Genomic DNA, 27,223 nt, shown 5'->3' with positions numbered 1-27,223 from the left:
GCTACCCGGGGCTCTATGCAGTAGGATGTGGTCCCCCCTCCTATCTTGATCCATCTTGGAGCGGGAGACGGTGATCATCAGACACCCAGATCCCCCTGGCCAATGAATATCTGCCAACTTCAGTCCCCCAGAGGTGTCCCTTTTATTTTGCGCGACCAGCTCGCCCAATCGGAAAGCCCCATAAAAAGACAGAGTAAATGCTGACTGAAAAAAGGTGACCTCCCAAGGAGAAGTACAAATGCGATCCAAAACGACTCGCAAGGCCCCCAACTTTGCTGCATCTGTGGGCTGCCTACAGTCTACCTCAGAGCCATGAATGTGATGCCAGCCATTAAGGGCCCTTCTAACCATAAATGATTTTGTGCCATTGGGCACCCCCCACAGTTGCGCAAAGAAAGAAATAGCAGCAGAGTAACGCCTGGCACATGCAAGTGACTTCCCTTCTGCCCTCAAAAACTCTAAAAATGCCAAGATTGGAGACTGAGGGGCCTGAGCCCGACCCTGTAGTCCCACGAAAGGGCTGGTGACCAGGCCCCTGAGTGCGATTCGTTTAACTCAACCAAGTGTTTATGTGTATCTGATCCCATCCCAACGAAGGCTTATATGCCTTGGTTCTCCTGAATTCCTTATCGTATTCTTTACATGCCATGCCTCCATACTCATCGTACGCTTCCACAATCCTGTTCTGATAGCAGGCTAACTGGGCACCTAAGCCACTGAAACATTCTACTAGAATGGCCTGATAAATGGAGAAGGCTCTCACCCAGTTGGACAAAGACTCCTTAACCTTCTTCCTTTGGGGCCCATGCACACACTCTCTTGAATGCGCACACTCTTTGCAATGTTTCACTTCCTCCTTATCAGCTTTATTGACCAGTAAATCAAAGATATAAATGTAAGCCCCCTTCCAAATCTTCTCCCTCACCTCTACTAGTACATGTAGCCCCAATTGTTCATGCTCAGAGCAAATGTCCCCCAAGTCCATAAGGGGAGAAGCGTGACCAGTACCTGAACTTGAGATTCCCTGGGCCAGAGAAGACGTTGCCGTAGAGGTCACCACTGCTGGGGAATTAACCGATTGTTGTGCAGATGCGCCTGACGCAGGAGTAACCGGTTGTACTGTGGACGCGGTAGCAGGAGTCACCTGGTCCCCCCTGCAGGGTTTGAGGTCAAGGAGCTGGCACCCTGCACCCCCCACTGCTGCTTGACCCTGGCCCTTTTTCCCCGGGACCCCTGGCCACACTTTGCAGTACCTAACCGGGAAACCAAACATTGAGCCTGCTTCCTAACGTCTCCCTCACTAGCCCCCGACAATGGGCCACCTACCACAATGGTAGACAGCAGCCCCACTTCAGACAGCCATGGCAACACCGATGCCAAATGCTCCACAAGTTCCAGCTGACTGGTCTCCCCCTCACTAGACGCCCCAGTGTCCCTACCAGCAACTGTGTCCACTGGTCCGACCACAACGCTCACGGTTTGACCTGTCACTTGACCCATACCACCACTCCAGGGTTGTCCCGCACCCATAACCAGGGATGCATTAACCCTAGACTGCGTCACAGGTAGATCGACAGGGTCCCCATCCTGAGCAGGGGTGGCCTCTGCTTGCTTTTCCCCAGCCCCTTTACCTTTCTTCTGCCTGCGCACCCTCTTTGGAGCTGGGGGGAATGCCTCCCTCGGTGGTACTCCCCCTCGCCGGGGCCCATCCTCCTGAACACACCTCCCCCAAAATATGGCTGCGATGCCTGGTCCATAGCATCCATCCTAAGCATCAAGGCCTCAAGGAGCTCCTCCGTTCGTGACCATTTCTCTGCCATGCCCCAAAACACAAGCAGCAACTCCTCGCAGACCAATTAATAGGTCAAACAACACTAAACAGGCCACTATGGAGCAATCCCCAAACAGGCAAACAAATTATTGCCCCTATGAAACCCCCCTCAGGGAAAAAATGCTAAATCTAAAGCCCCCCTACACTAAACTGCAATTTTTTAGCCCTCTGCCTTACCTAGCATAAAAACAGGGCCACTAGCGCTCCCCACACAAAAATTGGCCTGCAGGCCACTCACCCACCAGCTCAGGAACCCCACAGGAGCTGCCACCGAGATCAACTCAGGTCAGGTGAACTCAGCTCAGACCCGAACGGTTTCCCGTGAGGTGTGCTGGCTCACTCGCATTGGTTCCGTCACACGCGTTCTCCCCGTTCATCCTGCACCTGCAAAAAAAGAAGAAAACAAACAACAACAAAAAAGGCTGTGGTCGCTGGGGCCCCTGGTCCAGTCGGCGAGTGTGAGCAATAGATGCGCTTCCCGACTGCGGCTGCCTTAGCAAGGCCGGCCCCCTGATGTCATTCTTTGTGCGCGACACTGGAAGCACAAACAGTGCATCCGGGGTCGCGGCATCATTACAGCCATTCGGCTGCGATTTTTTAACAAGGGTGGGGACTGGGGAGCCTGCCGCTCCCTGACCTCCGCCCACACTCTCCCTGGCCCGGCGCCGCCGCCATAAGCAGGGCCTCCCTGATTGGGGTGGCCCTGTGCATTTGAGTGCTATGGGGCACAAACCAACAAAGCACTGACAAGGCAAGGTGTGTAAGAGCGTTTAGACACTGGGCTATGGACACTGAGAAACTCCCAACATCAATTGCTTTTATATGGTGTTTCATACCACAATTCCATTTATAAACAAGGTATATAACAGGTATTACTGTTACACAATTTATGGTATTCAGGTTACCAGCCTTGAAAGGCTCTAAGACTGTCTGCCCGGTCTTATTTCAAATTGATAACCTCCAGAACACCAAATTTGTTTGTGGTAATTGTTCATCTCTCTGAGCCATCCTACAAGCACATATGTATGTTAGAATATCAAAATATCACCCTGACATAATATTGTATCCAGAATGTTTACTACCACAATTTCACAGTATTGTAAGGTATATATTATTTTTGACTCCATGTCTGTGTGTGTGTATGTATATATATATATGTATATATATTTATATATTTACACACACACATAACCATATGGCACTGTGTAGTTATATTTAGGTCAGAGTTTTAATAATAACTTTAGCACCATTTGAAGAATCTGCATGAAACTTTCCAAAAAAAAGTTCATCTACCTCCGCTCCTTCATTCACTTTTGAGTGCAGGACAAGAAAAAGAGAGAATACCAAAATGTTGATATTCCCATGTTACTTTCCAAACAGACATTATGCTCTCTGATACAAAATAAGCAGCTGAATGGAATTAGAGAAAATTTGGAAAAATTAGGACTTTTCCTTCTGTTGTTTTTGAGAAATGTATCCTTAAGGAGGGTCTTGGCGTGGACTTGAAGGGGTTAACAAGCTAGTTATATATGGACATGTGATCCTATGGGAATTCCCTGGTATTAAATATTTTTTAAAATCGGGTCCTTTGATGGGCATTTGGAGCTTTTTGTACTATCTGCCTTTGTGGTACCATGATCCCCTGATTGGTTGGCCGCAACACTGAAGAAAATGTTTGGACTAAAATAAGAGAACTCCAGTAGTTGGTCCTTCTTGTGTTCTACAAAAGTTTGCAAAAATAGTGTTGGGGGCAGGAGATGGTAACCCTGCAATGCACCTCAGTAGTCCTGCGGAAGCCACCGACAAGTCTTTACTCTCATCATACTACGGTATTGTGCAAATCTCACGCGCATGCTGGCACAGTATTGATGTACCATGGGGATGAAACTTGATGAAACTTGCATTACAGGAGCAGAGGGGATATCATGGTACCTGAGGTGAAAAAAGATTTTTTTTAAATGAAATTGGTCGCTTGCTGGGGGGGTTGGACTTAGTGGGAGGATGACTATTTGATTTGGGGGTGGGGCTGTAGCAGGGGACAGGCATCCATGGGGTTTGGTTGCGAGGTCTGGTGAGGCCGAGCCCTGTGGCCACCCCCAGCTGTAAAGAGCTGAAAGATGTGCATAACGGTGATTTTGAAATCCACAGGGGAATTGGTTGCAGAGCCTTGCCTGATGTCAAGCCCCCAGGCCAACTGCCCTGCTGTGTATAGCTTCTGGCCATGTGCAGTGGGTTTTGGGTGCTCAATGTGGCGTTTAGTGAAGGGACTGGCCAGAGGTCAGACCCTGCTTCCAACTTCCCCAGCAATGCATGGTTGAACCAACTCTGCTGCAGTAGATACTCTGTAGCAGGGTGGGGTGCAGGGTCTGGTTTCACTGTGCATAGCTGAGGTTGGTGCTCAATGTGGGGGGGGTCCTTTTTTAAGTAAAAGTTGTATGATTGTACTGAGAAGGGTGCTACCCCAGAAAATATGAAATCACATTAAGAAGCAAGAGAGAACAAACACCTAAGATAAACTTCCCTATGAACATAAGAAGTAGCTGAAGATGCTTAGGTTATGCATGAGGATAACCTGCTAAACCTACAGGAATCCAGAAGATTTTAAGGAAGACACCACACTCACAACTTAACGTGGCATGCTTCATCATTGTTGGTTCTTCACACCTCGGTTCACAAATACCACCTCAGCTGACTCACCATTGCTGGAAGTTCTTATATAAGTGCTACCTAGGTAAATTGTAGGGATCGAGATATTTGTTAAAACCCAAGGATTTCCCTTTATTATTGGGTAACTTTTGCATGGTTAAAAATAGATATGACTGGCCTGTGATGAGGTGTAATGACAAAGCTATCCCTATTTCTATGCCAGCATGTTTCAGCAATCTGAGAAAGCCCGGGTGGGTCTTTGGCATTTTTCAGGACTCCTATATTCCCTCCCTATGTATGCATTCATTCCATGCAGCAATCATGAGGCCTAATGTTCTCATACCTTTCACTGCTTAATGATGTTTGTTCAACACCTGTAAGAATAGTAGGGAGAAAATAATATAGATTTGTAGAATCCGTAGAATCATACTGAATGTTTTCTTTCACTTTTTTAAAGACACTGCTATGTAAGCAATGCTTCTCCATTTTGAGTACATATTCGATTAAAGCAGGTGCCGAATCTTGTGGTCATTTCATCACTGTTGGAAATGGCCTCTCTGCAGGGGCACCCCTCCTTTTCATTTTCTGACCTCATTTTGCTGGCTTTAGAACTCTGGGCACTTTACCAATGCCAACCACTGCTAAAGTGCATGTGCTCTCTCCCTAAAAACATCGTAACATTGGCTCATACCCAATTGGCATATTTTATTTACTTGTAAGTCCCTAGTAAAGTGCACTGCATGTGCCCAGGGCCTGAACATTTAATTCTACTAGTGGGCCTGCAGCACTGGTTGTGCCACTCACATAAGTAGCCCCTTAACCATGTCTAAGGCCTGCCATTGCAAGCAAGGCCTGTGTGTGCAGTTTCACTGCCACTTCGACTTGGCAGTTAAAAGTACTAACCAAGCCTTAAACTCCCCTCTTCCTACATATGTCACCCCTACAGTAGGCTCTAGGTAAACCATAGGGCAGGATGCTATGTAGGTAAAAGGCAGGACATATACATGTGTGTTTTATATGTCCTGGTAGTGAAAAACTCCTAAATTCGTTTTTCACTACTGTGAGGCCTGCTCCTTTCATAGGATAGCATTAGCGCTACCCTCATATACTGTTTGAGTGGTAGATTCTGATCAGAAAGTTGCAACTTGGTCATATGTAGTATGGCCAGAATGGTAATAGAAAACCCTGCTTATTGATGAGGTTGGATTTTATATTACTATTTTAGAAATTAGACTTTTAGATAGTGAGTATTTCTCTGTACTTAAAATCCACCTGTGCCTTACAGCCTGTCTCCAATCAACATCTGGGCTGGTTGACTGCTTCCTTGTGCATTTCACCCAGACAACCACAAACACAGGACACTCAGTCACACCTGCACTCATCTGCATACTGAATGGGTCTTCCTGGGTTGGAAGGGTGGATGTTCTGACACACATTTCAATGGCTAGTGGCCTGTCCTCACACAATGGACTGCCAAACCCCGTACTGGGTCCCTGTCAGACACACCTGTACTGAAAGGGCACCTTGTGCACTTCAAAACCACTCTTTGAGGTCCCCCCACTTCAAATGCATTTTGGGGTATTTAAACTGGATCCCTGAACCCACCAACTCAGACACTTCTGGATCTGAACCTGCAACCTGCCAAGCGGAACTGCCTGAATGCCCAAAGGTCTCATCAGGACTGCGTTACTATGAAGGACTGCTGCCCTACTGCTGCTCTGCTGCCCACTGACTTTACTGAGAAGTGCTCTCCAAGGGCTTGGATTGAGCTTGCCTCCTGTTTTCTGAAGTCTCGGGGCCAAAAAGACTTAATCTCTTCAAGGAACTTCTTGTGCGTCGAAAATTGACACACAGCCTGCCGGAAACAATGCATAGCCCGCCTTGCGTTGAGAAGATCGCTGGACAGCTGAACCGGAACGAAGCAGCCCGACTTCCAAATGAAGAATCGACACAGCACCTGCCTCGCGGTCAGAAATCTGATGCGCAACCCCACCAAATCGACGCACAGCGAAACTGGAACAACGCAGCCAGACTTCCCGAGTGAAGAATCGACGCAGTGCCTGCCGTGTGACACAAAATTTGACACATTGCCAAACCGAATCGACGCAATGCCTGTGACTTCGTCCCGCATGCCCAGGACTTCCATGCATCGCCCCTGGGTGTCAAAAACTTTCCTGCATCACAGTGAGGAACCAAGACTGCGTCTGGGAAATTCGAGCAAAGCCCTTGCAGCGTGGAAAGAAACAAAGCATCATCCGTTCTGTGCCGGAAATTCTAACACATGCCTGATTTTTTCCACGGCTCTCCTCCTTTGCGGTCTCCGTGAGTGTTATTTTTTAAGCAAAACAGGTACTTTGTGAAACCAAGAGACAACTGTTGACTTCTAAGATTTAAGACTCTTTTTAATCTTGCAAAAGTGATATCTCAACTTGTGCTGATTGAATCTTTATCGTTTTGGCCTTAATTTAACTAGATAAATATCTTATATTTTTCTAAACCTGTGTGGTGTATTTTTGTGGTGTTTTCACTGTGATACAGTATGGTTTATTGCACCAATACTTTACACATTGCCTTCTAAGTTAAGCCTGACTGCTCAGTGCCAAGCTATCAGAGGGTGGGCACAGAATAATTTGGATTGTGTGTAATTTACCCTGATTAGGATTGTGGACCCTATTTGGACAAAGGTGAATACCTCTGCCAACTAGAGACCCCATTTCTAACAATCACTCTATTTTTTCACAGGAACTTTTGGTTTCTGTTCCTGCGTTAAGTATTCATCTGTATAATTCATGGGTATGTCGAATCATCTCTCTTGAAAATGGTAAAGGAAAGTCTAATTGCTCACAGCACTTGCTCTTCATACTGCCCCTTGTTCAAAGATGCTTTCCAGGTTTGGCAAAAGCAGATCTCATATCATAGTCTTTACTACTTGCTATTTCATTTTACGTGCAGGCCACAATATGCCTCATTACAACTAATTCTTCTCTGGTTGACTTAAAAAAAAAAAAATCATATTACCTAGAGACAGGCACCAAGTGGCTAAGACAAGAAAATATCTTTCTAAAAGTGGCATTTTGTTATTGTAATTTAAAATCTGACTTCATTGTGAGAAAATGTTGTATTCCAATTCCAAAGACACTAAACATGAACTGGTTACCTTTTCCCACTAGGAAATTACAGCGTATTAGATGTTATAAGGTAACTCCAATGTTATCCTAAGGGAGAGGTAGGCCTTGCAGTAGTGAAAAATGAATTTAGGAGTTTTTCACCCCCATGATATGTAAAACTTAAAATTGCATGTCCTACTTATTAAATGCACTGCACCCTGCCCTCTGGACTGTCCAGGCCCTACCCCAGGGGTGATTTATATGAGTAAAAATGAAAGGTTTGGGCTTGGCAAAAGACTTATTTTGCCAGGTCAAAATGTCAATTCAGAACTACACACAAAGTCTGCAATGGCAGGCCAGAGGAAATACTTAAAGGGCTACTTATGTGGGTAGCACAATAAGTGATGCAGGCCCACTTGTAGCATTTAATTTACAGGCCCTGGGTACATGTAGTACCACTTTATCAGTGAACTATAAGTAAGTGCATATGCAAATTGGGGATAAGCCAATGTTACAATGTTTTAAGGAGTGCGCAAATGCACTTTAGCTCTGGCTAGCAGTGGTAACGTGCATAGAGTCCTAAGGCTAGTAGGAACTAGATCAACAAAATGGAGGAAGTAGGGAAAAGGTTTGGGGGAAGACCACCCCAAGTCTGGCAGGTCTAAGAGTGGGGTAAGCAAGTCTGTTCCAGTGAGAAAGGTAGAGCTGGAGGGAAATTGGCAGCAGAAGAAATTATGTTTGGAACAAGTGGGTTAATTGTCTTGGATACTCACTAAGAATCTGTGTGATGAGAAAACTGAAATAGTGACCAATTGCTAGGAAACAACAGATGATAGGATTACAGCTACTAACAACTAGAAACTAGGATGAGAAAACTGAAATAGTGACCAATTGCTAGGAAACAACAGATGATAGGATTACAGCTACTAACAACTAGAAACTAGGATAAGGAGAAAGATTGAAGTAAACAGTTTTCAGGGATATGCTGGGTATTCGTGGGTGCCTCCCTAATGTTGAATAATTACAGACTGAGTGACAAGGTTGTAAAGTGAGTTAGTAGGTGATATAGTGGGGAAATTAGTGATGGGATGAAGTGGCAGATGAATGATGAGAGGTGAATGGCTTGGATTTTAGGATGTATAAAAAGGGAGAATTAAACATATAACTAGCAAATTTAGATTACATTTTGGGGAAAACCAAGAATGTGGCAGTGTTGGGCCTTGATAGGTCGAAAGTCTGCCTTAAGCAGCTCAAGAGTCAAAAACTGCATATCGACCTAATTTAAGGATACTAGAGTGATTAGGTGTTTGACTTAAAGGTTGTGGCAGCATGAAAATGTAGGTGGATTGATACTGAGAGGGTGAAAGCCTACACTTACTCCAAATAGCGACATCAATGGCACCAAAATGTGTCTTATTATCATGGCAGAAGCTGAGAAAGTTATAAAGTGAGGAGCAATTTGAGCAAGGGTGAGACAAGCAGATGAAAACGACAAAATTAGATAGGGCCTTGACAGCCTAAAGTCGGCCAGTAAACATACTGGTGGCCATAGGTATCTGACTGGCTGATGGGGTATTACTGCCCGAATTGGGTTTACATGAGATGGAGGAATACTGCTCTCCTGGTGTTTCCTACCCAAACATTTCAAAAATGAGAATATGGTGCTGTAATTCAGATTCACCTAACAATTCACATTTTTAAGGGTAGCCACAATTACAGTTGTAGATATTCCGATGCAATATTTCCAATTCCCTTGTAATCAAGGCCTACGTTTGTTATTAATCAATGTTCCCTCTTTATCACTACACTTAACCTAGGTTAAACCAACTCACCACATAATTGTGTTTCTGGAATACTGAAAACCGATTTCACATTCACTAATACCGGTCTTAATAATTTAAAATGCGGCTTTAAATGACACACAATATTATGGTTTGTAAGTCTTTCTCTTAAACTTATCTTGCCGTTTTTCATTCCTTTTGATAAATCGTGTCCTATGCTTCACTACATTCCCTGCGTTTTTTCCTTCTTTGTGTGATATTTACACTCTTTTTCTAGTAATGGTCTACCTAAAATGTTTCTGGATCAGAAATCCTGTTGGTAGAAACATGGGGGCAGGATTGATTAGCCGAATCCCTCCTCACTTACTAAAAGAAGTTGTCGGAACAGGCAGCAGAGCAGGTGTACAGAGGCCCAAATCACCAAAGGAAGGGTGAATTCCTGTGTGGGAAGTGCAGCTGCTGTGTAAGCCCTGCCCTGCCATTCCAGGCACCCACCCTTCGGGTGAACATGCACGATATTCCTGCACAGAAACCTTCCCATGGTGTTATATATCTGCTTTACTGGATGCCTGTGAATGCCTTCTTTATTTTCTGCGAAAGACCCTAAAAATTTGACAAAATAAATCTCCGTCGAAACAACTGCAATTTTAACCACAATTCTAGAAAAATATAAATGGGTGTGAATGTGAAAGCTTTAGCTGTCAGTGAAATACAAATGTGTTACCTTGTCAAGTGCTTCTCGTATTTAAGCAGTTTGGGAATGTTCACTCTCATGGATTAATAAGTACAGCAATGATTATACAAATATCAAAGTATGGGTCTACAGTTGTGTTTTCTACAATAATGTTGAAAAATCCACGAACAAGTTGGTGACAAGAGTAATTAGATTTAGGAACTCTGCCATCAGCTGCTTTTGGTTATGTTTTGTTTTTTAGAAAAGAGTCCTGGTTTACTGTATGGTTCTAGTAGCCCCAGAAACTTGAATGGCATTTTAGGTTCACAATATCAGCAGCAGAAGATGCAAGAATGTTTCTTATAGTGGGTCATAGCAACAACTGGAACTGCTTTCATCTGGCCATGTGTAGAGGCTCAAACCAGGTGTAAGCCTCCATATGTGGTCTTGTGATGGCACCTGTCTATTGGAATGGCAGGAGGAACTGGACATTTTGGCAGGAAGCCACCGTTGATGAGGCAGACTACCTGGATGAGGAAGTTGTTTTCTGAAGTACTGTCAAGGCTGCACAATGTAATTTACCTAGATGCAGCTAACTCTAGGATAAATACATTACCAAGCCCCTGATAGTGCTGCTCAGCATGTGCACTTCTCTCACTGTGAACTGGGAACCGCTTGCATAGTTCACAGCTATCCCTGGAAGAATGGAGAACTGCATGTGCTGGTATGGCTTTTCATCTGCAGACTGAAAAAGTGAATCCTAGGAAAGTTGTGAAATTGCCACAAGATTCAGTCGCTTATTGTGGATTCAGAACAAGAAAAATGTATCCAGTCGCCTCGTGTCATAGGCGGCATCTCCAGCCAGCCCTAGTTTTTCCATCAAAAGCAATCTGCATCCTGGGACTTGAACTAGGTTTTCCCATTATTTACAGGATAAAGTATTACAAGGATATTGCAAGTCACTGAGAAGATCCATGACCATATAGAGAAATGAGGCTGAAGACTCATGCGACCTTTGACCCTGTCACCAGGCAGGTCGCTCCCCCCATCTGCCACGCAGCCCCCTGTGGGTTGAACCTCTGTTGCCGCTTTTGCCGCCTGACTACACGCTCCCTTTTTTCTGTACCCCTGCGCTTGGCTTCTGTGCCACTTCGTTTTTTCATTCTGTGCCCCTGGGTTTTGCTTTCTGTACCCCTGTGCTCTGTTGTCCCTTTCCCGCCGTCTTTTCCCACCGTTTTTTCCCCAGGTTTTCCCCCGGGTTTTTCCCTTGCTGCTGAGCCCCTGCTGCCCCGCCCCCTTCACTCCCATTGGCCGCCCCGCTCCCACCTCCCAGCTGCTCCTCCCTCCCTCTGCCCTCATATGGAGGCCGCGAAGAGGTGGTAGAGAGCGACCTTTGACCCTGTCACCAGGCAGGTCGCTCCCCCATCTGCCACGCAGCCCCCTGTGGGTTGAACCTCTGTTGCCGCTTTTGCCGCCTGACTACTCGCTCCCTTTTTTCTGTACCCCTGCGCTTGACTTCTTTGCCACTTCGTTTTTTCATTCTGTGCCCCTGTGTTTTGCTTTCTGTACCCCTGTGCTCTGTTGTCCCTTTCCCTCTGTCTTTTCCCGCCGTTTTTTCCCGGGTTTTCCCCCGGGTTTTTCCCTTGCTGCTGAGCCCCTGCTGCCCTGCCCCCTTCACTCCCATTGGCCGCCCGCTACCACCTCCCAGCTGCTCCTCCATCCCTCTGCCCTCATATGGAGGCCGCGAAGCAAGCCCGCCTGGACCGCACCCAGCACCAGAACCCCTGGAACCCGCACCCCCCGCAACGCCAGACTGCACTACGACGCAAGCACCCTCCACGCACTCAACACCAGACGAGACCACCCCTGCTACCGGGCCACCCCGAAACGCACCCAGGGGCCTTTCACCTGCCGGAACTGCAGATTCACCAGCATCCAACCCTGCACACCACCAGCCAGAGAACCCAACCACCTCCGCTGCATCCTCCTCAACACCCGCTCCACTCGCAAGCACGCCATCGAACTTTGGGACCTCCTAGACTCCACCGCCCCCGACGTCGCCTTCCTGACGGAGACCTGGCTGAACGCCACCTCAGCACCAGATATCGCCATAGCCATCCCACAGGGCTACAAGATCTCCCGCAGAGACCGCACCAACGGAGTGGGAGGAGGAATCGCCATCATCCACAAAGACTCCATCAAAATCTCAACAAACACCGATGACACCCTCACCACCGCCGAGCACATGCACTTCCAGATCCACACCGACCCCAACACCACCCTCAGAGGAACTCTCATCTACAGACCTCCCGGACCCCGCCCACAGTTCAGTGACACCATCACCGACCTCATCAGCACCCACGCCCTCGCTTCCACGGACTACATCCTCCTTGGGGACCTGAACTTCCACCTCGAGAACAACAACAACGCCAACTCGACCGCCCTGATCGACAACCTCGGACTCAAACAGCTCGTAACGACACCCACTCATGCCACTGGACACACGCTCGACCCCATCTTCTCCGCAAGCCCCCACGTCTCCTTCAACCACACCACCAAACCACACTGGACCGACCACAGATGCGTCCACTTCACCTTCAGAAAACCCACCACACACCACCGCACCCAACAGCTACCACGCCGCTGCTGGGGCAAGGTCACCGAGGACCAACTGACTACCGCCCTCGCCATGAGACCACCCACCGACCCCACCGACCCAGACACCGCCGCAACCAACCTCACACAGTGGATCAACGACTGCGCCAACACCCTCGCCCCTCTCAAGACCTTTACAACCAACCACACCAACAAGAAAGCCGCCTGGTTCACTGAGGACCTCCGGATCTCCAAGCACACCTGTTGGAAGCTGGAGAAGAAATGGCTCCACGACCGAACACCAGACAACCACACAGCCCTCAAGAGCGCCACCCGCAGACATCACCAACTCATCAGGACCGCCAAGAAGACCGCCTTCAAGGACCGCCTAGAAAACAACGCACACAACACCAAAGAGCTCTTCAGCATCGTGAAAGAACTCTCCAACCCCAGCTCCATCACCAACGACATCCCGCCATCTCAAGACCTGTGCGACTCCCTGGCCACCTTCTTCCACCGCAAGATCACCGACATCCACGACAGCTTCAACCCTGACCCCCCGCACCCACCACCGAGTCCACCACCCCTGCGACTACCACTCGCACCAGTCACCTGACCGTCTGGTCCAGCGTCAGCGACGAAGACACCATCAAAACCATGAACTCCATCCACTCTGGATCCCCATCGGACCCCTGCCCTCACCACGTCTTCAACAAAGCCAGCGCAGCCATCGCGCCCCACCTCCAGAAGACAATCAACTGTTCCTTCGAGACAGCAACCTTCCCAGAAAGCTGGAAGCACGCCGAGATCAACGCCCTTCTGAAGAAGCCCAAGGCGGACCCCAAGGACCTCAAGAACGTCCGGCCCATCTCCCTGCTCCCTTTCCCGGCAAAAGTGACTGAGAAGATTGTCAACAAACAGCTGACCCGCTACCTTGAAGTCAACAACATCCTGGACCCTTCCCAATCCGGTTTTCGCAGTAACCACAGCACCGAGACCGCCCTCATCGCCGCCACTGACGACATCCGGACCCTGATGGACAAAGGAGAAACAGCCGCCCTCATCCTCCTGGACCTATCAGCAGCCTTTGACACGGTCTGCCACCGCACCCTATCAGCACACCTCCATGACGCCGGTATCCAAGAGAAGGCCCTGGCCTGGACCACATCCTTCCTCTCCGACAGAACCCAGAGCGTCCGCCTCCCACCCTTCCGCTCCAAAACCACTGAGATCATCTGCGGCGTCCCACAGGGATCCTCCCTCAGCCCAACACTGTTCAATATCTACATGGCCCCCCTCGCCCACGTCGCACAACAACACAACCTCAACATCATCTCCTATGCCGACGACACCCAGCTGATCATATCCCTCACCGAAGATCCCCACACCGCCAAAGCTAACCTCCACCGAGGAATGAAGGCCGTAGCCGACTGGATGAAGGACAGCAGACTGAAGCTGAACTCAGACAAGACGGAGGTCCTCATTCTCGGACCCACCCCATCAGCCTGGGACGACTCTTGGTGGCCCACGTCACTAGGCACAGCCCCGGAACCCACGGACCACGCACGCAACCTGGGGGTCACCCTCGACTCCACTCTCTCCATGACCAGGCAAGTCAACGCCGTCTCCGCGTCCTGCTTCAACACCCTCCGTATGCTCCGCAGGATCCTCAAATGGATTCCCCTCGACACGAGAAAAACCATTACCCAGGCCCTCATCACCAACAGACTCGACTACGGGAACGCCCTCTACTCAGGAATTACAAACAAGCTCCTGAGACGACTCCAACGCATCCAGAACGCCTCGGCCCTACTCATCCTCGATGTCCCCCGCCGCAGCCACATCACACTCCACCTGAGAGGCCTGCACTGGCTCCCCGTCAACAAAAGGATCACCTTCAAGCTCCTGATCCACGCACACAAAGCACTGCACAACACCGGACCCCCCTACCTCAACAACCGACTCAGCTTCCACACCCCCACCCGAAGCCTCTGCTCAGCCAACCTCGCCCTCGCCACAGTCCCCCGCATCTGAAAAACCACCACCGACGGCAGATCCTTCTCCTACCTCGTCGCCAAGACCTGGAACACTCTCCCCACCATCCTGCGACAGACCTAGGACCTGCTGGCCTTCAGAAGACTCCTCAAGACCTGGCTCTTCGACCAGTAGCACCCCCCCTCCACAGCGCCTTGAGACCCTCGCGGGTATGTAGCGCGCTTTACAAATGCAGTGATTGATTGATTGAAGACTAACTTCCTTTATAAGGTTATGGAACCCCAAGGTGACTTGCAATATCATTATCATGTAGGCAAGTAGGCAGGGGATACGCTAGCCCATATAATACATGGTCACCCCATTACCTTTTCCACAAACCACTTAAAGCTTTGGTACCTATCTCTTTCATATAAACGAGAGAGCATATTTTCAAACATGAAGAATAAAAATGCAAAATTCGACACATGAAAAAAACTGTGAGCTTTGTTTTGTTTTCGTTCTATAAACAGCTGCTTTTATTATGCTCTCTGACATCCCCTCAGCTGCTGGTTCTTGAAGGGGGCATTGTGACATCAGAACTCAACTGTGATATCGTTTTGGGAATTCAAGTGGTCTGGATTAGTGGTAAAGTGAAATTAAATCAGTAGTCCATGTCCTTAGGGCGAAAGGGGTGTATAATTTAAGGATACACATGTAAATTGCTGTGGGACCCATAGTTCATCACTGCTATTTAATAGTAGTTACTGTAATCGACTGTGACTACAGGAAGAATTATAGGATAAAATGCCCAGGATTGTAAAACACCAAACTCAATTATGTTCGGGATTAAGTCTAAATATTGAGAAAAGAGAGTGTCCTCAACCTATGTGTGGAAAAGTGGACAGATTAAAGAGAATGACAAAAAGCTGTTGTGACTGTTTAGTGAGCTACTGCAAAGAACCTAGTAATCAATACTACACTTCTATTTGTCACGAATACTGTAGTTAAAGGTCACTGCTAATTGCACATTTGTTTGACCCTTTGTCACACTGGCTACGCTTTATGGCCAAGTAGTGGGTGAATGAATAATGTATGTTTTCACACTGCCGCTACACCACCACATGACACTTACTGAAGGGAGAATGTCAGCAAGGATGATTAGTTAAAAAAAAATGTGAGTTTTTAAAACAAAATGATGGAATTTCTGTACAGATTTAAACTGTGACCCGCAGGTTATGCATGGATCTCTAGCGGGGGGAAGGGGCATTAACTCATCGAGCTATTTTACTGCAAAGATGAAAATGTTGCGCTTTTTTTTCCTATCACTTGAGCTTTTTTTTAACCCATTCTCTCACCCTTTCTATCGTGTCCGCCAGGCCTTGCCCATCCCCCCAACTGCACCCTTCACTTCGCTCCTGAGCAGCCATTCCGCTTCCCCTGAAGCTGTGTTTTGGAAATGTTTCTTTTTCGGACCAGCAGGCCAAATTCAAGGTTTCCAACAAGGGACCCTTAAACGCGGTTTGAGTACATAGACGCTCGTCTTCGAATTCGAGGTAGCTTGACCCAGGGTTTTAAGTGTGATATGTAGCTGGAGGAGGCCAACGAAGGGGGCGTGGCCAAAGATCGTGACTTTGAATCCTTTCCAAGGGGCACGGCCTATGTAATTAAGAGGACATAGACAATGTAATTAAGAGTGTGGCTTAAAACATGTAAATTAAAATCATGTGCATCACACAATGTGCCACCTGACTATTGTTCGAGTGCCTCTGTGAGTTTTCTGTTTTTGCAGCCAGGCACCTCACACACTAAGACCCAATGACAGACACTGTGAGAACCTCGCTGTCTTAAACTTCGACTCCAGAACTCCCAACCGTTTCCGTTCTAAACAGCCACCCACACCCTGGCTCCCACACCTACAGACAGCCCAGTACACATAATAGAAGTTTAATGTGCTGCGTGAAAAAAACAGCATCCTTGGTAAAGCAAACACTCTTGGGGAAGTATAGTAAGTGAAACGTGGGAAATGCAAGCAGGAGCTATCTGGCTTGAAAGGATTTTTACAGTCGCTGTGAATATATTGTTGATACACCGATCACTGCTTTCTCTGTAAAAGATATCAACATAGGGACTAGTTTCAAAGTCAGTTATTAGTTACTGCTGAGTATGAACCCCCGGTGGGAAACCCTAGTTTGATTGAATCGTGAGATTTTTAATACGCACTTTACGCTGAATGGCCAGCCATGAATGGGCAGCATGTGACCGGGAAGTGCGGCCACATTATCCCCAGTATACGCACGTGAGCATGAGCTGGCTCCAATGTATTTCCTTTCATAAATGGAATCGTATTTGAAAGGTCAGAGGCGTAGCAGTGCATGCTTTGTTAAACGGGTTCTAAAAACAAATAAAAATAAAAAATACACTGGGAGTTATCGAGCCCTCTGTGGTCAGGGAAGTAAACCTGCCCAGCGGGTTAGTCATCAAGAGGATGAAAAGGGAAAAGTGTTTTGAAAATTCGCCGCATGACTGTTTCCTTTTCTGCTCTGACTTTTTAATCTGGAATGTGATGCGAACAGGGGGACTATGCGAGCCAAAATTTGATTTAAGGATGTATTTTGTCTTCCTCTCCCACCCCCGCCCCCATCTGCAGATCTACACTGACTGGGCCAACCACTACCTAGCGAAATCGGGGCACAGGCGGCTGATCAAGGACCTGCAGCAGGACATCGCAGATGGCGTCCTGCTGGCGGAAATCATCCAGATCATCGGTAAAATACCGAGCTCGGGGACGCGCGTGCGCGCACACTGCAGAGCAGAAAAAGGGGTAACAGCTCAGGTGCACCAATTACCGGACATTGTTGCGAACATCAGGCAAGTGACAGCCAGTGGCGTAACAAAGGCCCCGCGGTGGGGCGAGCTCCAAGGCCCCCTCAGCACAGTACACTCTTCACGGGCGGAAGACCTCTGAGAGGTCCAGGGGAGAGCACCCCCTACTGGTACTTTGCAGAGGGGTGGGGGCCTTCAGTTTCGTTACGCCACTGGTGACAGCAAGCTCCCCTGTGCTGGGCTAATACCAACTCGCCATAGGATGTGGAGCAGCATGGGAGAAACCCCTGTATTATGTTGTAGCTGCATAGCGCTATGAAGCCTTTACTTTGATAGATGTCGCCTTGCATGGAGAGTTTTTCCACTAGCACATGCTCCGTGCCTGAATGCAGTGGTGGGGAGTAGAGGGGTCTACGGAATGCTAATTCAGTTTCCTTTGCAACGAGGTGAGCGCTGAATAATGTCCCTCGCCCAGGTCCATATGTTTCCCAGAGTATGCCGCTTTCCGTTTGATTTTGAGAAAAGTATGATCGTGCTCACTGGTGGGGCGTCTGGGAGCGGCTGTTTTAACTGTTGCTCGCGCGCGCGCGGCCAGAAATGCACCGCGCACATGGGGAGCTGTCAGAAGTTAAGGCTCCAGTAGACCATATGCCTCCCATGTGTGCATCGCGCTGGCCGGAGCGCGGCGTGCTCCAGGGGACGTCCTGAAACATTATCCAGGGCTGCGCGGAGACAATCATGGTGCACTTCATGTCAGCAGCAGTCGCTTGGCACCGGCTGACTAATCAGCAGGCGACCTCCCTCACTCTTAGCCCCGCTCGGGTTCTGCATGAGGGATTGACTGCCGCGAACAAGTGAGCTACTGTGGAACTGTCAGGGGCTGCGTTCAAATAGGTGTTCAGTCTAAGCTACTTCCCCGAGCCCATTTTTCACTCAAGAATTTTTTTCTTTTCGGATATTTCTTCTTCACGGTTTTAAGTCCTGCCTGTTATGTGATTGTTTTTCTGCAGCCAATGAAAAGGTTGAAGATATCAATGGGTGTCCCAGGAGCCAGTCACAAATGGTAAGCAGACGACTGTTATTTCTTTGAGTTGTTATTGTGTTTCCATGTGACGAGGAGCTTTGCTATCGGAATGTAGTTAATTAGTGAGCTCGTGAACTCATGCTTACAGGTATAGGTGACGTGGGGTCTTTTGAGATAATAGTCACTTGTCTGTACAACACCTGTTAATGGAAACAAGATCACGTTACGTCATAAGGAAACCCAGATTCGTCTGCCTTTTTATGAGACACGACAAGACCTAGGGAATCATGTTTGTAAGTGTGGTATTGAGCATTGTGAATTGTGCTGAGTTAGTTGTTTAGCCTGTCTCAAAAATGTACTAAGGCTTTCTGATACCAAAGGTGTGCTTTCTGGTCTCCAAAATTGTTAAGAAAACGCAATTATGCTAATTTCTGATTGCAAATAATATTTATTTTAGATAGTGATGATTTCGTCTTCCAGTTTCTCAGATACAACATGCCCATAGTCACCTGTTGTTTTAGGCAAATATTAGGAACACATTGCTTATTTACAGGTGGTGGCTATATCTGGCATTGCACACCTATGCGGTCTCTTGTGTTACTCATTTCATAAAGGTAACCCAGATGAGCAGAAGTACCTGCTAGACAGTTCAGGCTATTTCAACCCTCCTGCTGAAAAGCAAAGTGTCCAGCTGTCAAATATCTGGCTTCTTATGAAGGAGACCACAGTGATGCCTAGAGGCTCCATCTTTAGGGTGACCACACCCCCATAAACCGCCGGGACATCACGTTTCCATCTATCTAATCTACTTTCAGATGTCATTGTCATCCCGTGTGTTCATTCTGTTGATTCTACCTAAGTGAAGCAAGGCTACCTCTGGCAGTAGTGGATTGATTTGTTAACAGAGGATCCAGGGGTCAGAACGTGGTACCCTAGTAACAGAAAACCATCTGTTCCCCCATGCATCTCATTTGTGACACGTTCAGAATGATTAGAATATTACATTTTAATAACTGGCCTAAAAGTGCCAACACATTTTTTTGACTGAGTGTGCTACAAAGGGCGCAGGGTCTCTTGGCATTTGTAGAAATAATTGGGTTGTGGGCCTTAAAACTGAAAGCTATATTTGTTTTGACTGTTTTACAACTCCCACAAACCTCAGCTGATAATTAAACATTACAGTATCCAAAAGCTGATTCGACACATACAGGCCTAGTGAGAACTTCTAACTAATTCTTGGATACAGCATAGCTGAATATAAACAAAATCTAGTATCACCAATCCCACATATGATCTTCAAATCAAATCACATTTGTAGACCGAAAATCACTTTATTGATCCCAAAAGTTCCAAAATAGCTGTACTTGTATTTAAAGTGATTAAAACAATCACAATTCCACTGAAGCTAACGCATGTTTTGCAATCACATAGACCACTTTGTGAAGGCTACACCACAGTATTACAGACAAACACATTATAGATGGCATAACAACCAAAAGGGATTTAAGGCTCAGTGTTCTAAAATATGAAGTATAAGGCATTGAAATCCTGAGTGGAACAAGCAAGCTAGTTAATAGCTTTGCACTATACTCAAGAGTGTGGCCTATCAGCCACAGGAACTACAGTTTTAATTCCACTGAGGTATGCACCACAGAAAATGTTTTGCTTTGGGGAGACAGTTGTTAACCAGATGACTGCATGTTTGAATATATTGTTATCATTCACATTCCAGACCATCATTGTTATCTGGAGTTATGTGCCTCCACAACACTATACCTATGTATTGTCTTTCTGTGTACTGATGTCTCACATGCAACAGGCATCTATTTCTAATGAGCTCCACAGCTTTACCTTTACAGACGATGTCTCTGAGCTTGCTGCTCCTACACTGAGTGCTCTAACTATGCTTAAGCTACCTGGATGAGTATGCAGTCTCATAGGCTAAGGTAGCCAAGGACTCACTACATAATCTGGGAAGAGATATGCTTCTTGTACAATGAGAACACTTGATTGCCCTTTCTCGGATTAGTAATGACATCCTGTGTCCATGAACTTAAAATATTGTTTACTGACTGCTTTCTACTAGGAATACAGGTTGGTTGCATATCTGAATTTTGTAGGACTAGTGTACTCTTTCACTCTGAATCTGTATATGTGGCATATGGTCTGGCATCCTTTCAACTAGCATGAGCGATGCATGTGCCCTGGCAGGACTAGTATAATCTTTTTTATCGAAGCAGTGGGTCCACCGGCTTCTGATGTTGCAAAGAATCCTTGCATTGGGTAAGTGGCCTGCAGAGCTGGATCAAAATGGATCATATGCTGGGCAATCCTAGTATTATGGTGAACGGGCCAACTATGCTCCCAATGTAAGCATGTATTGGGTTGAGGATAGGTTCATTCTTGGGACGCTGTCAGTCGGCATAACACAATCCACATGATGAAACTAGGAGTCTGGCTGGGGTGGTTGTCTGCACCTTTGTATCACCACAGCCCTGGCATCGGTCTTGATTGTATGGGTAGGCAAATAATGTGCTGTAAGGAAGGAGTCACTCAAAAATGCAGGGTCCACAAGGCTTTAACATGAGGCTCAGATTTGGTATATGTGCAATGGGCTTTAAATTGTGTTCCTGTTTGATGGTTAAGTGGATTATGGCAGTCCTGTCAACATATTTAATGTGTTGCCTCGGTTGATTCAATTTACTATGTCATTATTTTAGTAGTTTACATTTGAAGATAACAGAGTTGTTGGGAAATAAACAAAATATTTATTAGTCTAGGCACAGACCATGTAAGTTTGTAGTGGGTGACTTTTGAGACAGATGCATAGTACAGATCGAGATGTGTTTCTGATCTTAAGAGGAAAGTGGTACCACAGCTGTACTGCAGAATGGGAAGGTACAGTGAGTCAAATACTTGGTTTGTGGAACAACATGAATAAACTGAAATGTTGGAAGTCCTTAGCTCTTAGCAGTTCAGGTTCTTCTTTGTGTACTGATTCTCTACAATCTCGGTGTACCTACAATAGCTTAAGGCAGACCTAGTGTGATTACTGGTTACAAACTGTAAACCCACATTAACATTAACTATGCACCTAGTAGTGATTAGTTCACCTGTAGCATAGTATGAATAATCTGCTTCACCGACTCTCCTGCGCTAAGTGCCAATGGCCGCCAGGAACCAGTTTGACGTACTTAGTGTCATGTTTGTTCCTTTTTTTACAGCATGCTCACGTGCTTTCCATCTCCAGAGTTTCTTAAACCATTCCAGGCCACTGATCCTTTTAATTCTCAACCTCGTAAAAAGCCAGAAAGCACCCGAGGAGCACTATGCCCGCGGATGGTATACTTATCATGCCAAACCCACTTGACACTGTTTGTGCCACATAAGTGTTGCCTCAGTCTTTCAGTACTGCTGCCAGGCTGTGGATTCTAGTACAACTGTACTCGAGTCCAGACCACAACACTATGCTTGGATGGTCACCCTCAGTGTTTTCAAGGTACTGTTCTGGAAGTTGCCTTAACTATTTCCAGTGTGGCCCAGTGCCAATCGCATGCAAACTACATTAATGCGACACTACTTGTGCAATAATAGTCATCTGTTGAGGCTTAATAATCCTTCCACGTATATTCTGACATAAGTGCCGTGCGATATATGTATACACTTTTTGTTTGAACTTGAAACATGTCATCTGGTGAAAAGGTTTACAATAGCAGTTTGAATTTCTTCTTTAATAATCAAATGCCCTGGAGGTGGGCAGGTGGCTTTTTGTGGGTTAAGGCTTATGGGTGGCTTCCTTGTTAAAATACGCTGATGTAAAACATTTGACAAACTGGCCATGTACCTCGTTTTAAACACTGTGGGCATGATTTAATTCAAAGCTGTTGCACAGAACCTAAATTGTTATTTTAAATATCTTCATTTATTTATGCAAAATCAGGCCGCATGCAACGCGTGAGGTCTCTCTTCTCCTGTGTTTTATAGGGTAGTGTTTGCAAACCTCTGATTTACATATTTTTCAGCGCTATTGTGTGACTGGATAACTCTCTGGCTCCTCCCTCATTTCCATCCGCGTTTGCTCGCTAGTACACTTTATGGCATGCGGTTTCACAGAAGGAAAACATAATGATAAGAAAACAATAAAAAAGCAAAAGCTGCATTACCTTTTGACCCATATGACTGTTGAAAAATGAATTTGAAAATACATTGCTAGTTCCTGACATATGTATAGAATCATTAAAACACAGCACTGGATGAAGTCTTGCAAAATGGCAGTAGACCAGTTAAGTGGTAGAAAATCGTTTTCGCCTCGAGTGTGGGAATGCAGAGAATGCTTGGACACCAAACAGGCTATCGATGCATATATATATATCTATATCTATATATATATATATATATATATATAGATATATATATATATATATAGATATTACATTTATTTATTTTTTAATGGGGTAATCCCAGTCATCGTCGACGTATTGCATACACAATAAAGTATTAGGATAAGAAAGCTACATAAACTCTTAACAGGTTAGTAGGTGATGAAGCTATGCATTAGAAGATTATTGTATTGATTCACTTAGGGTGAGCGGGTAGTCCTGCACTTTATAGACTGAGAGAAAAATGATTCAGCACGAAAATATCAGTGGCCTATATATAATTGTAGAGTTTTGTTAAGGAGCTTGAGCTTATGGGAGGCTATTGCTCGTCGGTTTGGGGGACCAATGGTGACTTTTTATTAAGATTGCTTTCAAACTACTTTTTTAAATTTTTGAATTTTTGAATTTTTCTCTCCCAAGGGGTTTTTAGTTTCTTTGCTAGGTAATCCAGGCAGTTATGGTGTTATAGGCTCTGTACACTATGCAGGCAGTTCTTAGCATTCAGTGACTGTCCATAAGAAATCTTGATATTCGTGATCTGTCTCTTTAGTGGTGGAGATATGTCTCACTACTGAATTTAGGACTTCTGTATGAGGACACGGGCTTCATTTTGTTAGACGTGTGAGTGAAGAAGTTCATAGTGAATTCTGGTATGAACTAGGGATTGTACTAAGTCCTGGATTCTTTATTCAATACAAGGTTTTTAAATTGTCAACATTTTTGCTATGTTTTTAGGTGTACGTGTAGAGAGAATTTGTCTGCAAGTACAAAACCCAAGATTTTCACTTAGTAGTGATTTCATATAAGGAAATGAACAAATCAAATCACCTTAAAACAATTAGGCTTAAGGTGTCTCTATGGTCTTGAGTTCAAGAATAATATTGTGAATAAGGTTGCATATAGGATACGGGCCATGAGATAAAAAAGCTGGGTGACAGGAAAAATAATCAGAGTACCTTAAAAGAAAGGGGAAATAACAGAGTAGGAGTGAAGGAATTAAGGGGGTGATTCTAACTTCGGCGGGTGGCGGAGGCCGCCTGCCGAAGTTCCCCCACCAAAATACCGCTCCGCGGTCGAAAGACCGCTGAGGGTATTTTGGGATTTGCCCTGGGCTGGCGGGCGGCCGCCAAAAGGCCGCCCGCCAGCCCAGGGCAAATCAACCTTCCCACTAAGATGCCGGCTCAGAATTGAGCCGGCGGAGTGGGAAGGTGCGACGGGTGCAGTTGCACCGTCGCGTATTTCAGTGTCTGCTAGGCAGACACTGAAATACTTTGTGGGGCCCTCTTACGGGGGACCCTGCCGTGCCCATGCCATTGGCATGGGCACGGCAGGGGCCCCAGGGGCCCCGCGGCACCCCCTACCGCCATCCTGTTCCTGGCGGGCGAACCGCCAGGAACAGGATGGCGGTAGGGGGTGTCAGAATCCCCCATGGCGGCGCAGCAAGCTGCGCCGCCATGGGGGATTCTAAGGGCAGCGGTAAACCGGCGGGAGACCGCCGGTTTACCCTTTCTGACCGCGGCCAAACCGCCGCGGTCAGAATGCCCTGCGGGGCACCGACAGTCTGTCGGCGGTGCTCCCGCCGACCCTGTCCCCGGTTAGAATGAGGGCCTAAATCATTTAAAAACAGGCACATAAAAAGTAATTGATGGATACAATCTGCTACCTACTTCGCAATGCGAACATGTTTGGTGAATTTTTACCAGGGGACTAACTATATATTTATCAAGTACAAAGACTTCCATCGCTAGGCCATATGTTAGCCACGTAATTGAGGGAAAAGCCTAGCTTGATGAAGAGCTTCTGGCTTCTTCACTTCAATGCAAATCTGAAGATTGCTTGGTGCGTATCTCTGCTCACTAATTTGGTTATATTTATTAGCAGTAGGCTCTGCCTAATCACTAAAATGATATTGGTGATCTTGTGTTGGAGTCCAAGTGCATGGAAGCTAAAAGAGGCCTTACTTGTTAGCTTTGTTGTGCATCTCCTCTGGCTTCAAAGAAAGGAAAAAGGACCTAGCTTAAACCTAAAAAGCCCAAGGGCTCCTCAAAGCCAATAGCCATTGTCTATAGTCTATGTACTTGACATGCAGGAGATTCTGGTAGTTTGCACCAAAGCACATTGTGTCTAGAACAAGAAATGTACTAGACACTGCAAAAGGCACCAAAGCAAGGAAAATACTGAGAATTGTTGCAGCAGACCTTGTAGCACTAATATGGTATTGATTACTTTTGTGCAGCACTCCAACCACTCATCCTGCTTTCAAATACATTTCCTTCAAAGTTAGACCTATTGATGGCCCACATCCACTCAAATTAATGTTTGTTCAAATGTACCTCAGTGTTAAATTGTCTGAAATTCAATTTCAACTTAAATCTTGATCCTGGTCCTTAACAAAAGCCTGTTTCAGCAATTTGAATTGTTTTATGTACCTATATATGTACATATATCTTTATGAGTCCGATTTATAGAAATTTATTATTAGACCCCATTCGCCTTACTTTCTGATACAGTAAATATGTTATCTGATTGCTGGTCTTTTAAAGATCAAACTGTTTGTGGATTCAAATTGTACACTTTAACCTAAATTTATATCCATCCTTTTCTGTACGTTTTCAGTTATTGACTATATTGCTTTGTACAAGTTAAGCCCTACTTTCCCAGGACCTCTTAAACTGCCAAGGCTTTCAAGTCAGCCTTGATGCTAAAGCAGAACAAACACTTACTTTAGAAGGCTTAACTTTCAAATCTTTTTTCCACGTGGCTAATCTAAACCATTACCATTTTATCAAACTACAGAGAATAAACCCAGGAGCGTTTCTGCACATAAATAGATCATGGTTAAAAACAACACTTGCCAAAAAGTCTCATAAAAGCCCATGCACAGAATGAAACAGCTAATTGAAATTAGGAGTGCTTTTGGTCCACCTCTGGTGATAAATATTCATAATTAAACCTCTAGTTAACACCCCCCTCATGTGGTGGTGACATCTTCATATATATTGGTATGTGTTTTTTGTGTTTCACTAAGGCAAAGTTCCAGGAATCTGGAGTTTAGTTTACCTCTAATGCCTCTTCCTCTTTTATCCTGCTAGTCACATCCCCACATAACCATGGATGTAAACAGTTTTTTTTCTCAAAAAGTTTTTCAAATATTAACATTTTTACCCATTGCCTCGTTTAAAAAGTTTCCTGAAATTGTTTGTGTACTTAAAAGCCTGAGTAATCACAATGGTGTTGCGTAGATGACCAATGATTGTTTTTGAGGAAGTATATGTTGCTCAAACCGATTTTCTTACAATAAAATTCTAACATTAAGCAAGGATATTCAAGACATAAATCGTTGCACAAGTCAGGATTTTCAAGCATCAACTTGAGAAATACTATCTTCTCGAGGCAGAATCTCCGGATATACTGTTTCTCTCAGAAACTTGGCTGACAGATGACTCTGTGCCTGATGTCCTAGCAGCTGTTCCAGAAAATTATTGCCTACTTAACATCAATAGGCCTCATGGTAAAAAAAAAGGCAGTAGCGTTGCGGCAGCTATAAAAAAAAAAAAATTAGCCTTCCTTAAACTTCCCCCTTTACCCCTTCTGATGGCAGAAAACTTATTAAGCAAGTTAGACTAGGCCACCTCTTCCTTTGTATATGCATTTTAATGCATAGACCTCCAGGGCACATGCCCCAGTTTCCATTGTAACTGGCCTTATCTACCTTTGTTATTGATGATGCAAAGATATTACTTTTGGGCGATTTCAATCTTTGGGCCAATGAGGAAATTGTAGACCGTATATCTGCAGATCTTACTGACCATTTGTCTAGTCGTAACTTTGATCAGTAAGTGCTTATCGCTACTCATATAAAGGGCTACACACTTGATCAGGTCTGGTCTCTAAATTTGAGTATGTCCAAGCCTTTGGTTATTCCTTTTACCTGGTCAGGTCATTTGTTAATCACATTATATCTATATGATATAATGGTAAGGAAATTCTCCCCCTGTCCAGGCACTTTTTATAGAAATTGGAAGCGAGTTAATCTGAATACATTTTGTAAGTCCTTGGCCCAGTCCACACCTTGGATAGCAAGAGTTTAAATGCCTGCAATAGGGCTATCACCACTTAGCTAAAGGTAGCCAGCACCATGTATTCCTCAATGTGCAAAACACAATTTACACACCATCACGAAGTATCTAGAGGGTATACTGATGAGTTAAAGAAAGTGTAACTCACACTACGTCAATTTGAGCAAATCTGGCAGAAGACATATTCACAGGACAGCAAGACTGCTTTGTATGGCAGCTCAAATCTTATAAGAAACTGATTTGGGAGGCCAAACATTCTTATTATTCTAACAAAATCTTAAGGTCAAAAAACAAGACTAAAGTAATATTTG

The 27,223-nt window shown here is 45.7% G+C and overlaps 1 protein-coding gene across 5 annotated transcripts in view; it reads left to right on the top strand.

Annotated features, from left to right (window-relative positions):
• The window catches only part of NAV3 (neuron navigator 3), a 1,001,553-nt gene that overhangs the window by 149,859 nt on the left and 824,471 nt on the right, over nucleotides 1–27,223 (top strand). For all 5 annotated transcript variants that reach the window (XM_069228788.1, XM_069228787.1, XM_069228786.1 and 2 more), the window contains exons 2-3: nucleotides 17,255–17,372; nucleotides 18,441–18,493. In XM_069228788.1, coding sequence (XP_069084889.1) covers nucleotides 17,255–17,372; nucleotides 18,441–18,493 — 171 coding nt within the window. The remainder of the gene's footprint in view (nucleotides 1–17,254; nucleotides 17,373–18,440; nucleotides 18,494–27,223) is intronic.

This window comes from Pleurodeles waltl, chromosome 4_1 (assembly GCF_031143425.1).
Source record: "Pleurodeles waltl isolate 20211129_DDA chromosome 4_1, aPleWal1.hap1.20221129, whole genome shotgun sequence".
Taxonomy (NCBI): Eukaryota; Metazoa; Chordata; class Amphibia; order Caudata; family Salamandridae; genus Pleurodeles; species Pleurodeles waltl.
Note: the sequence above shows the minus strand (reverse complement) of the source record. Positions and strands in the feature narration are given on the sequence as shown.